General features: G+C 36.0%; 1 protein-coding gene across 1 annotated transcript; it reads left to right on the top strand.

The window, feature by feature from the left end:
• The first annotated feature begins 8,387 nt into the window (after positions 1 to 8,387).
• LOC135149566 (uncharacterized) lies at positions 8,388 to 11,756 on the top strand. Its single transcript, XM_064085307.1, has 3 exons — positions 8,388 to 10,843; positions 10,930 to 11,035; positions 11,121 to 11,756. The coding sequence occupies exons 1-3, from the start codon at positions 8,388 to 8,390 to the stop codon at positions 11,754 to 11,756; spliced, it is 3,198 nt and encodes a 1,065-aa protein (XP_063941377.1).
• The last annotated feature ends 2,182 nt before the right edge of the window (positions 11,757 to 13,938 follow it).

Here is a 13,938-nt window from a genome sequence, read left to right as displayed (position 1 = left end):
GAACACGGGGGCGGATTGTTGGGGATATTATGGGCTCTGTGTCCAGCACGAGGCGCTTGTAATATCCTAAGTATAAGGAAATAAGGCTGCAGCTTCTCTAAACGCTTGGGCTTTTAGCGCACCGGTAAGCACATGATCCTAAAAAGATTGAGGAAAATTAGAATAAGTGATTAAAATATGCCACGTCAAATATATAGATTACTTCTAAATGTATTTTCTATGTGTATACTAAATGCAATAAATCATTGCAAGAATAAAGTCGTGCCCATACGGAAAAGTATATATCAGGAAAAACATAAGGAACAACGCTAGAGATCTCTTGCACTGCAGAACAAAGCTAGAGATAATAAAATTAAAACATCAGACTTCTGTAGAAACGGCAAGTAAAAGTGTAACAATACTTGCTGCTTTCAAGTGAGAGACCACCCTTCCTCCCATAAAATTACCTGCAGCATCTGCAAATTGAAAATGAAAACAACTAATAATGTGTCCAGAAGCAGCATTACAAACAACTGTAAGTTCCAGAATTAGAAATCATCTGGAAGCTTGTAGAAACGCACTGAGGAGGGATTGCACCTAGTGGATCACTACAACAGATTCAGCATCACACAACGGTTTTTGCCTGTTGTCTGAGACCACGGAAAACCGTTGTCTACCGAGACGCCGTCTGATATGCGTATCAGACAACGGTGCGCACCGTTGTGTGATAGTGCTGAACACGATGGTTTACGTTGAAAAAACTGTTGTGCAACACCCAGAACCAACAACGTTTTCTATTAAACGTGGTGTTGTTAATAATCCTTCTTAACAATAGTTGCTTTCAGAAATAATGTTGTTAGAGAGGCATTCCACAACAGTTTTAGTTTCTCCATACTGGTTGAAAGGAGGATCATACAACGATTCTTAACGAGGGCATGCTTGTTGTTTATGCTTTACTACAACGGTTTCTGGTATAAAGGTTCTTGTTTAAGAACTGTTCTTACAATACTTTGTCTTTTCAACTGTTGTGCTAAATCCTTCATACATCAATTTTTCCAACAAAATAGCTTGACGAATATGTCTTCAGACAATGTTTTATTTAGAAAGGTCCAATTGTGTAAGGACCCTTTCACAATATGAGCATTTTTAAAGTGTTGTGTGAAATCTCTTGTACAACGGCTTATGGTTAAAACAAGCTCGTCCAAATATATGTTTACACAAGGCTTTTGGTTTTTTGTAATGTTGTTTGTACATTTCTTAGACAACGGTTTCCATCTCCAAATGCCTTTGTCTTTGCGCATCTTAGACAATGGCTTTGCTCTCATTACTCTTGTTAATCATTCGATTAGACAATGGTTTTAAAAGATGGGGATGATTGTTTAAGTTCTATGAGACAATATTCTTTTACCACTGTGAGCATTGTATTATGTTATCTATAACAATTGTCATTTATATTTCCCATTAGCTAAAAATATAAAAGACAATGGTTTTTATCAAAGTGGCCGTTGGATCATGTGACTTGTACAATGGCCATATACATGTCCCCATCAGCTAAAAATGAAACAGACAATACTTTTTGCATTACATAAAAAAACTAAGCTATAGAATGAAATCAATGCCCAAAAATTAGTAAATAAAATATTCATTACCAACATCAAAAGCCACCACATACCAACAATCTTCACAATTTACCAACTATGTTTCCAACCAAACATAAAAGCCAAAACAATTCAAAAACCAACTAATATCCACCAACTAATATTCACATATCATCCAACAATACTAACCAAGGCAAACGCACCTAACAATCCAAAAACCCACCAACAGATTCTACCAATCTTGACGCGACAATGTATTGTATTTTCGGATGCACATATCCAAAAAAAGACATACATGGATATAACTTAAGTCTAAATTTAGGCAAAATAAACCATGTAATAAGTCCCAATATATATAAATGTGCATCCGAAAATAATCAATCCTCTATGCAGCCTAACTAGCATGCTGCCTCATGAAGTACTTTGCCCAGGCACTCCTGATCTCATTGAGATCATCGCTATCAAAGACAAGATTGCTCCTCCGCGCCCACTGAAATAAGGAAAATTGTTAGAGAAAATCATAGTTTTTAGCACAAAACACAAGAACATAGAAACAGAATGTTTATACCTTGGACGCAAACTTGAGTTCCTTGTCTATACATATTTCTCTCATATAAAGCATCACAAAAAGACCACAATCAGTGGTCCCAATCTGGGCAGGAACACCCTGAAATTAAAACGGTCACATGTCTACCCTACACTTTTGGAGATCAATTAATTTACTAAGATTTGGATTATAAAAATAATTATACCGCTAAATTCTCCCAATTTATTTTCTTCTTCAGAAACCTCTTCACATCCTCCTTGTAAATTTTTATGCCACTACAACAAAATTTAATAAATGAGCATAAAGACATTTCTTCAATTAATTAAGAATTAACAGATCTTCGTACTCACTTGTTAACAACTTCAATCCATTCTTCATTTGCAATTCTCCGCTTTAACGGGTCCAAGTGATAAACCATTTGTGCATCGGGATTTACAACAGTAAGTGCCCAGTGGTTCCTAGACAATAAAAACCAAGCAGTATATAGACTTAAACATGTCCAAAAATAAAACTTTATGCTAATAATATACATGGTAAAAAGGAGACAAAAAAGTGTACTTACGTGTGGTGATATGGCAAAAGAAAGACTTGGGATGGCTTAGCACTTTTGAATCTGAGAGCAAGGGCGCGTGACCTCGCTGCTGGATTACCACAACCAAGAGCCCCAATCTTGGCTGGATCAACAAAAGATATCATGTCTGTCATTTTGTGCTTTCTTAAATTTTCCTGGAGTATACTGCATAAAAGAAGTAGAAAATCATAACCAAAAAATCAAAATTCCATTCAAGAACTAAAAGAAAAGACAACAAAAAAATAGAATAGGAGCACTCACTTGATAAACATGCAAATGACAGTTCCTGATATTTCACCTCCAAAGCACACAGCACTTATGTCGGATTTAAACAAACACTTTTATCCGATGATCCAAAAGCTTCTTCGGATAACTTGAACGCCTGTGAACGACCATCCTTCAAAGCATCGCTTGCCCAAAGCCACAATTTTTTCAAAGTAGGAGGGAAGTCAGGGCCCATATTAACCACTGGCTCTGGTTCCGAGACCAAGTCATTCACCTTCTTCATTTTTCTTGGGCCATTCTTCTTGCCTCCCTATAAGGATATTTATAATTTTTTCAACTAATTAATGTAGAATATATAAAGCTATTAGTACATTATATTCAGATATTTTTCTCAAATAGCACACTATATTTAGCTATTTTTCTCAAACATGTAGCTATTTTTCTCAAATATTACACTATACTTAGCTATTTTTCTCAAACATGTAGATTTGAACAAGATAAATGACAAAGAAAAGATGGAGCTGTTAAGTACCTTCACTGCTCGAGACTTCACCCGATCACTGTTTGCCTTCACTTCCCGTAACATGTTTCTCGGCCATGCAATGAAAGTTCCAACAGCTTGATCTACTGTGATGATTTCATCGTCAATTGGGAATGGGATCTCAGCAGCTCCCTGGATAACACGAGTAATTGATACTCGTACGTTATCTCCTCCAAGTGGCTTCCCATGAAGAACAGCAGTGACAAAGTCAACTGTTGCATGAGCAACAATGTTGGTTGGGGTTCCAATTGCTAACTCCCATAGAATACCTTCATTTTCCTCAGCCACTTCCACATCCTTGTCCTCAACTACAAGATACTCAACTCCTTTCTCTTCACCACTGCTCTTTAATTCAGCAACATCTTTTTCTTTATCCTTGTTCTTCTCTTCATCATCAACTTCCTGAAAATTATTCTCAGCATCTTCCCCTCTAGGAGATTCATTGAGATCCAATTTCTTTTAACAGCTGTCAATTCCAGCACATTTTCAAGTCCTCCTTTTGAACAACTTCCTTGTTGTGATCCAATATTTGGACTCCCATCAATCTTTATACTTAAAGCTTCTTTCAGCTTTGCCATCTCTGCAGCCCAAAATTCATCTCTTTCTTTGATGATCCTGTTAGTCTCATCAGCCATAAACTTTTGAATACCTTCTTGGATCTTTTCTTCAATTGATCGGTTTTTTCTCTTTAGTCTTGGCAGGTTAAAATAGTTGGATTGCTTAACATAACTCCCCTGACCACGCACCCGTCCTCGGTGCTCAGAGTTACCAAGAACCTTGGTCAAGATATCATTAGTGCCTTCCTCTGTCACTTTCCCCTCTTCAACTTTCTTCTTCGTCTTCTCCTACAATTAAACAAAAAGTAATAAGTCATCATTTATACGCCATATTTGAACAGAAAAAGTAAAACTCTAAGATAACCAAAACTTAACATAATTATCGCAGATGGAACATAAAAATAGACAGCATCCAAATTTTATTTGGTAAACAAGCACTTACAATTTCTTCAGCTATGGTTACAAGTTTTTCTGTCTTGTACTTCCCATCTTTATCACACCGCGCACGGAGCCATGTACTTGCTCGGTCTATCTCGATTTCAGGATCACCACCAGACTACATGTTCATTTCAAATGCCTAAGAATCCCAACATCTTACGCCTAAGAATCCGGACCATCGTAACAGGTCCTCGTTTCAAATGCTTAACTCCTTGTTCGTTATCTATAGGCCCTTCTTCCCTTTGTTTCCGCTTCTTACTCAGTTTCTGTTGTAGATTTGTAGAAATGGCCTTCTTCTTTTCAGATTTAGGTGAAGAACTCTGAGAGGGAGGCTGCACAGTGCTTCCTTTTAATGCCTTTTTAGCTAGCCCACTTGTCTCCCCTGCAGCATGGTTTTTTGTTGATGCCTTAAGCTTCTTAGACGTCCCACTTGTCTCCCCTGCTGAATGGTTTCTTTTTAATGCCTTCATAAGGTTGACTTTAGTTGTATTCGAAGAGGATCTTGTCTTCCTTGTAGGAGCCATAATGACTTTAGTTGTATTCAAAGAGGAGCTTGTCTTCCTTGTAGGAGCCATAATGCTCTGCACACCACAAAAAATCATAAACCCCACAATACTACATAACCCACAAAAAAGATACCCATAAAGACTGCCCATGACCCACTGTAATCAAGCATAATCAGATATTAACACAAAAAAATTGATTTGTAAACCCTAAAAACAAAAAATCATGAACACAAAAAAGGCATAATCCTTAAACCCACAATACTACATAACCCACAAAATAGAGACCCACAAACACAGTCCATAACTCACTGTCCTTAAGACATAAACCGGTATTAACACAAGAATTGATTTATAAACCCTAAAAACAAAAAATCATGGACACAAAAAATCATAAACCCCGAATACAATATAACCCACAAAATAGAAACCCACAAACATAACCAAACCCACTCTTGAATCATGCATTACAAATCTTAACCCACAAAACAGAGAATCACAAACATGACCCATAACCCACTATAACCATTAACCACACAATTAAAAACTAAACATAACCCACTGTAATCAAGCATCACAAAATCAAGAACTAAACATAAATCTAAAATTAAAGATGAGAGAGAGGTACCCAACTTTGAGAGAGAGCGAAGCGAGCACGAGGTGAGAGCGAGAGGGGGGTGGTGAGAGCGAGAGGGGCGACGTGAGAGCGAGAGCGAGAGGGAGAGCTGAGAGTGAGAGCGAGGCGAGGTGAGAGCTGAGAGTGAAGTGAGAGATGAGAGTGAATTAAGTGAGAGATGAGAGAGTGAATTAAGTGAGAGATGAGAGAGTGAATCGAGGGTTTTGAAATCGGTGAAAAAAAGGGGGGGAGAAACCAGGGTGTTAAACAAACGAGGCTTTAACTTATTTTATTTATATTCAAATATGTAATGTCTTTATTTTTAGACATATAATATTTTTTATGTATAAATGAATATATATATATTTTTTATATATTTTTTATTAAACTTAAAAATTAGTAAAGCTTTTTAAATCTTTTTTATATCTTTTTTTATACATATCTTTTTATATCTTTTTCTATATATTTTTATACATTCAGCAATTTGGGGCACGTAGGTTCTAGAGTTGGGGCACGTAATTGCTACAGGTTCGGGGCACGTAATTTCTAAAACTTGGGGCACATAATATCTACCATCCGGGGCACGTACATTCAACAATTTGGGGCACGTAGGTTCTAGAGTTGGGGCACGTAATTGCTACAGGGTAATTTCTAAAACTTGGGGCACATAATATCTACCATCCGGGGCACGTAATATCTACCATCCGGGGCACGTACATTCAGCAATTTGGGGCACGTAGGTTCTAGAGTTGGGGCACGTAATTGCTACAGGTTCGGGGCACGTAATTTCTAAAACTTGGGGCACATAATATCTACCATCGAGGGCACGTACATTCAGCAATTTGGGGCACGTAGGTTCTAGAGTTGGGGCACGTAATTGCTACAGGTTCGGGGCACGTAATTTCTAAAACTTGGGGCACATAATATCTACCATCTGGGGCACGTACATTCAGCAACTTGGGGCACGTAGGTTCTAGAGTTGGGGCACGTAATTGCTACAGGTTCGGAATTTTGATTATATTATTAGTTTATTAATAAGAACAATGTTTTGGTTTTTATACTTTTTAAAAAATGAAGTAGGCATGATAAAATAGGTAAATTTATTGAAATAATTAAATGCCGTAAAAAATATTTTAAAATAATAAGTAAGGATTGCCCGTGTCAGATCTTTCGAATTTCGGGTATCCATATCAGATCCGATGTCTATTAAATTTGAAATTAAATTTGAAATCAGGAAAGAGTAAAATCTAGAAACACGGTCAGACAACGGTTTCTCCTAGAAAGTATTGTACATATAAAGTACACATAACGGTTTTTTAAACTAAGAGGGTTGTCTTATTCATACAACGGTTTTGACACAAAAATCTTTGTCTGAAGGTTCTTTCTACAACGTTGACTTTAGAAAACGTTGTCCAAAGTTTAGTTAGACAATACTCTTTTACTTTAAAAATGCTTGTCTGAACCAAAAGACTTTTAAATCCTTAATTTTGCAATCAATTAATTTGTTAACAAATCGAACTTCCGTTAACGTCCTAAATATTGGATTATCCCAAACTTACTAAGTGGTAAAAACAAATTTACCTAGTTTTCTCATAATATTTGTGACATCGACACGTTATTATTGTTGTTTACAAACATACACACGTTAATTAGTTCTTACTTACAGGATAAGCAATCAAAGTAAATTACTTTACTTGATGTAAGTGTTTCAGTTTCTCTACCTCTTTTTGATATTAAGATATTAAGCAGGTATCGGATTGTCAAAATTAACAACACGTACCATGTATAACAAAGAACATAAACTTCAAAATAAGATTGAAAGATATTAATCAAGTATTGAATTGTCAAAATTAACAACATGTACCATGTATAACAAAGAACCCGAACTGGATCGTAACATATCTATCATATGTGATTCTTGGGACACTCGTTAATTTAACTACTAACGAGATAAAACATGATGTGGTTGTAAAAAGTTAAAATGGAGTGTAAAAAATTACGACGTGTCAGACAACCGTTTCTCCTAAAAAGTATTGTACATGTTAGGTACAGATAACGGTTTTTGAAGTTAGAACCGTTGTCTTATTCATACAACGGTTGTTTCATAATTAACGTTGTCTGAAGTCTATTTCTACAACGTTGTCTTTAAAAAGTGTTGTCCATAGTTCATTTAGACAGTGGTTTTATTACTATAAAAATGCTTGTCTGAACTTTAACACATTAATTGTGCACGCAATTACTTTGATAACACATAAATTTGATAACATCTTTGTCGGGATATATATCTTTGTCCGAAGACAACATTTCATTGAATTCATTATCCAGATCTTTGTTTGAGCTCTCGTCTTCCATGACCCTTCTATCTATCATTGAAAAGTTTTCACCCTTCTATCTCATCTCTAATTAAACACTGCACCTCCTCATCTCCGATTTGAACTCATCATCTCCGATTTGAACTCATCATCTCCGATTTGAACTCATCGTGTCTGGAACTCATCATCTCCGATTTGAACACTCTACCTCATCTATTCTCTCTGGTTGAAGCTCATTCTTGCCGAGTTGAAGGTATTACAACACTCTACCTCTTCAATTTTATCAAATTTGAAATTAGGGTTCTTACTAATATTTGGGGATTTGGGGGTTCAAACTTAATTTGTTTTAATTTGCTTAATTAAGTTAGTACCTTGGAATTAGGTATTAAAGCACTCTATCTCTCCATGTGGGTTTTGATGTTCTGCTATGTGTGTATTTTTTTTGGTATTGGGGCTGTTATACAAGATAAATAACTAAATAGATTAAATTATTTTACAAGATGGACAGGTCTTGGTTGATGGCTGATAGAAGAACAAAGGAATTTGAAAGAGGAGTAGATGAATTATTGTTATTTGCATTTGAGAACGGCTGTGATGAAAATAAAATCAGTTGTCCATGTTTAAAATGTGCACATAGCAAGTCCTGGAGAGCTCAAACAGTGAGGTGCCATCTTTTTCAAAATGGTATAGATCAGACCTACACTCATTGGATATGGCATGGAGAGTTAAATACCGAAAGCAAGTCTCCTACAGAAGACACAGCTAGTTCAGAGTCGGTGGACCAAATCCCGATGAAACCAGAAAATGATGATATTGATGATGATATTTCTTTTGATTCCGCTGATGCATTTAACCATGTTCAATCAGAACATGAACCACTTTATCCGGGGTGTGAGGGATTTACGAAGATGAAGGCTTTGGTAAAGTTATATAACTTGAAAGAAAAACACCAAGTATCAGATGGTTGCTTCTCTGAACTTCTATTGTTGGTTGGTTCTATGCTCCCGGAAGGCAACACCTTCCCTTCTTCATTTAGTGAAGCAAAAAAAAGCTTGTGCGCTTTAGGAATGGAGTATGAAAAAATTCACGTATGTCCAAATGATTGTGTATTGTATCGTGGAGAAAAGGATGAAGATGAGACACGTTGTCGTGTTTGTCAAGCCTCTAGATGGAAGTTGAACAAAAAAGGAGAAGAATTAGAAGGGGTTCCAGCAAAAGTTTTATGGTATTTTCCGTTGATACCACGTTTGAGGACTTTATTCAGTTCTGCACAAACAGCCAAGGATTTGACATGGCATGACACGGAGAGAATAAATGATGGTAAATTGAGACATCCAGTGGATTCAAAGACATGGAAGGAAGTCGACAGTAAGTGGCCAGAGTTTTCTTCAGATTCTAGAAACCTCTGCTTAGCTTTATCTTCAGATGGGTTCAATCCCTTTTACAGCACAAATATTGATTATTCATGTTGGCCAGTTTTAATGTCAATCTACAATCTCCCACCATGGCTTTGTATGAAGACGAAGTATATTATGCTATGTTTATTGATATCCGGACCAAAGGAACCTGGCAATGATATTGATGTGTTCCTTCAGCCGCTCATTGAAGATTTACAAAATCTATGGACTGGAAAACAAGTTTATGACGCATACAAGAGGGAGTATTTCTTGCTGCGAGGCATTTTATTATGGACAATTAGTGACAATCCAGCCTATGGTAACTTGTCAGGGAACATTGTAAAAGGGTATAATGCGTGTCCTGTTTGCGTTGATGGAACAAAAGCAACGAGGCTTGCTAATTACCGTAAGTGCGTGGTCATGAGGCATCGGAGGTGGTTGCCCCGTGCACATCCATATCGAAGGAAGAAAGAAGATTTTGATAACACAGTGGAAAAGGGAACTGCCCCAATTCCATTAACCGGGGAGGAGGTGCTTGAGAGAACAAAACATTTAAAGGGTCATGTCTTTGGTAAGACACAACGCCAACCTCGATTCCAAAAAGGTGATGTTCGACCTATTTTTAAGAAGGTTTCTATATTTTTTGAACTTGAGTATTGGAAGTTTTTGCCGGTTAGACATGTTCTCGATGTTATGCACATTGAGAAAAATATTTGCGAAGCTTTACTTGGTACTATGCTTAATATACCCAAGAAGACAAAAGACAAGGAATCTGTCCGGCTAGACATGGCTGAAATGGGAATAAGAACGGAGCTAAGGCCAAAAACTCCCGGGAAAAAGGAGAAGTTACCATTGGCATCTTTGAATTTAACTCATTCGGAAAAAAAAGTAGTTTGCTCATCATTTCTAGGCATGAAGTTGCCTGATGGCTTCTGTTCAAATATTAGAAGTTTAGTTTCAATGGAAACTCTTCGACTTACTGGAATGAAATCTCACGACTGCCATATGATCTTGCATCACTTGCTCCCAATTGCGATACGGTCGTCACTGCAAAAACAGGTCAGAAACACTGTCATTAGATTCTGTCTTTTTTTTAAGGCAATTTGTAGTAAAGTTATTGAGGTTGATAAGTTGGAGAAAATGCAATCCCAGCTGGTGGAAACTTTGTGCCAACTTGAAAAATACTTCCCCCCTTCCTTGTTTGATATTATGTTTCATCTCTCGGTCCATCTTGTACGAGAAGTAGAGCTTTGTGGACCAATTTTTCTTAGATGGATGTATCCTTTTGAGAGATATATGAAGACATTTAAAGGATATATAAGGAATCAGGCTCGTGCAGAAGGTTGCATTGCTGAGGCCTATGTTGCAGAAGAAGCTGTTGAGTGTTTGGTGAACCATGAGGAAGCGACAGTTGGGTTGCCAAAAAATGGTAGGCATAGGAAGGATGCCTTTTGTAGGCCATTATCTGGTGCATCAGTTATAACTCCGAGCGACAATGATTTGCATTTAGCCCATTTATGTGTTTTACAAAATACGGCTGCGGTTGGGCCATATTTTAAGTAAGTCATTTCTTAATTTTCTTCTTAATCCTGATATTATACATCATTATGTTATCATTTACATAGTCTCTTTTAATTGTATGCAGTGAACACATGTCATTTTTGATGACTAAATATCCGGCAAATGAAAATAATGAAATGTGGCTAAAGAATAAGCAAAATGAGACATTCCCAGAATGGTTTAGAGCAAAGGTATTATGTGCACTTTATAACATTTTTGTGCATTTTTAAAACTGTCACATAAGTCATTTTATAACTTTTATGCTATCTTTGGCAGATTGCTTCAGATTTGCTTGACGAAAAGGAGATATCACAAGAAATAAGATGGCTCGCAGATGGGCCCAATAAGGATGTCCCTACATACAATGGTTACAAAATGGATGGGATTACCTTTAGCACCAAAGCTCGTGATGATACACGTAATGTTCAATGCAGTGGCGTGTGTGTTCAAGCCGATACCATGGTTGTGCAGGTTAAGGATCAAATTGTTGAGCATGCCTCACCTACATTTTATGGAGTGATAATAGGTATATGGGAGTTAGACTACAACAACTTTAGGATCCCTATTTTTCGTTGTAATTGGATTGATATGAATAGAGGGACTAAGGTAGATGACTTGGGTTATACTTTGGTTAATTTGAATAAGTTGGGGTTTTTTAATTATCCATTTGTGCTAGCGAAACACGTTAAGCAAGTATGTTACATAGATGATCCTCTTGATAAACTATGGTCCGTGGTGTTGAAATTACCCGAGAAAAACTATTATGAGGACAATGATGAAGAAAATGAGGGATCCGTGGAAGTAGAACTTGAGAATGAGTGCTTTGTGCCAAATTTCCCGGATGTTGATTTAGACGAGGAGGACACGACTAGCTACATGCGAGATGTAGATGAACTAATTCAACTTTCATGATGTAATTTAAATTGATTTTTAGTTTGGTGATGAACTAAACAAACTTTTAGGATGTAAGTTAGTTTCCTTGTTTTTTTCTCTGTTGGTTGGCTCTGTTTTTAGTCAGATTTGTTGGTGTGCCTCTGTTTTCAGGATGGTTTGCTCTGTTTTTCTGCTTTTTTTTTCTAATGGTGGCAAATCAGACAAGCGTTTTTGTCAAAAGAGGCTTGTCTGATAACCATTCACATAACGCTAAACAAAACAAAGCTTGTCTTTAAAGTCCAATAACAACACTTTTACTAAACAAACTGTTGTCTGTTTCTTAAAAGTCATTTAGTCAGACAACATTTTATTTGTTAAAGGCTTGTCTGTAAGGCCATGTTACGATGCTAACAAAAACACTTGTATGTTAGCTTTCCAGTCACACAACACTACATAAAACCCTTGTTTGAAATCCTTGTAAACAACACAACAAATAAAACCGTTGTCTGATTAATACAACGGTTTCTGGAACTATTGTCTGAGGTTTCTTCACACATCAGCTCTTAAAACAGTTGTCTAACATGCATCATTACACAATACCACAGTTAAGAAAACGTTGTCTAATTGAATTTACTAGACAACATTTTTTTAACCGTTGTAGGTCGTAGGTGTTAGACAATAGTTTTTCGAGGACGAAAAGAAAGTGTTGTGTCTTAATTCCAAACAACGCTTTTTTCACCGTGCGTTGTCTGATCAGTGTTGTCTAATGGTGTTTTTCTTGTAGTGGATACGCAACATCAACAACAGAAATGTGTCCCTGGCTACTCCTGCATAAATATATAACTAACGATAGCAGATTCTGAACACAAATCCTTATTCTGGGCTTTTTGTAACTGTGCTTACTGGCCTGCAGGGACTCATTTGTGATGTCGATGTTGCGTATTCACAGGGTGCAATCCGTCTGCAGTGCAGTTCTACATGCTACCAGATAATTTCATTTTCGAGAACTTACCGTTGTTCAAATGCTGCTTCTGGACACATAATTGAACGAATAATGAGGAGCTCCTCCATGCCTCCCTGGAGCTGTAGATATTGGGCTTGTTAAACAATGTTGGTTTGAATTACTCATCACTGAGAAAATGTTATTGCTGTCAACTAAACAATGAAAGAGATAAGTATATATAGGGTGTTGCACTAGGAGGCGAGCAATTTATAGATGTTCATGATAAACCTCTCTGATAGCAATATGAGCTGTAATTTGTGATTTTTGTTGTTTATATGAGTTTAAAAAGATAATAAGGGATAAGAGATTTCACAATTATTGAATAAAACAGCTGTGTTCATGGAATTTATAGCTAGAGACAATCTTTTGCATATTTTTTTCACATATATAATCTTTCCACTCATTCAATGATAGAAGAGATATATATGTACTGAATTCTTAATAAAGAATTTATGAATTTTTATAGAATATAACAGATTTTGATTCTATGCAAACTCTGGCCATGTATTTGGTTGAGATTTTAATTGATATTTATTAATATATGGATTTTAATTGATTGTATTTGATTTTGATTTTATGTGGGTTCTTGGTAAATTTCCATAGAGTTGATATAATTTTTTTACGATTTAAGCACAATCCTTCAAAATCTCATTGATTTTGGTGTGATTTCAAAAAACATAAAATACACTAACCAATCCCACAAAATCCCTAATTTTATTTAATCCAAAAAAATCCATCAGCCTTCAGATTTTAATAGATTTTAAACAATCTCAATTGAATATCATAGGATTTTTAAGCATAATTTGAAATCCTAATTGAATACCACCAGTAGCATAATTTAAAATCTCAATTGAATATTCCAAGATTTTAATAGATTTTAAATAATCTCAATTGAATACACTCGGATTTCATGAATGAAAAAAATCTTTTAAAATCCCAATCGAATACACCCCCTTAAAGTATAATATTCGTCCTAAATTATTCAAGTATACTCTACAAAAATCTCGTAGATTATGTTCGGGAAAAAAAATAACAATGAAGAAAATCATATATTTGATATCCACCAAAAGAATTCAAGTATACAGTATACTCTATCAAAATCTCGTAGATTATACTCCACAAAGGAAAAATAATTATGGAGAGGTAACAATCCCAAATTCTCAAGTATGTAATTATTATTTAATAACTTTATTTTTTAATTGTCAAAAAATTACTATT

This window comes from Daucus carota, chromosome 9 (genome assembly GCF_001625215.2).
Source record: "Daucus carota subsp. sativus chromosome 9, DH1 v3.0, whole genome shotgun sequence".
Taxonomy (NCBI): Eukaryota; Viridiplantae; Streptophyta; class Magnoliopsida; order Apiales; family Apiaceae; genus Daucus; species Daucus carota.
The sequence above is the reverse complement of the archived record's forward strand: the minus strand, read 5'-3'. Positions and strand labels throughout refer to the sequence as shown.

What these genes read in the sequence shown, in the direction of transcription:
- LOC135149566 (XM_064085307.1), top strand. Translation starts at nt 8,388, where the DNA reads ATGGACAGGTCTTGGTTGATGGCTGATAGAAGAACAAAGGAATTTGAA. An exon ending in GCGGTTGGGCCATATTTTAA is followed by an intron (nt 10,844 to 10,929) that starts GTAAGTCATTTC and finishes AATTGTATGCAG; the next exon opens with TGAACACATGTCATTTTTGA. An exon ending in CAGAATGGTTTAGAGCAAAG is followed by an intron (nt 11,036 to 11,120) that starts GTATTATGTGCA and finishes TATCTTTGGCAG; the next exon opens with ATTGCTTCAGATTTGCTTGA.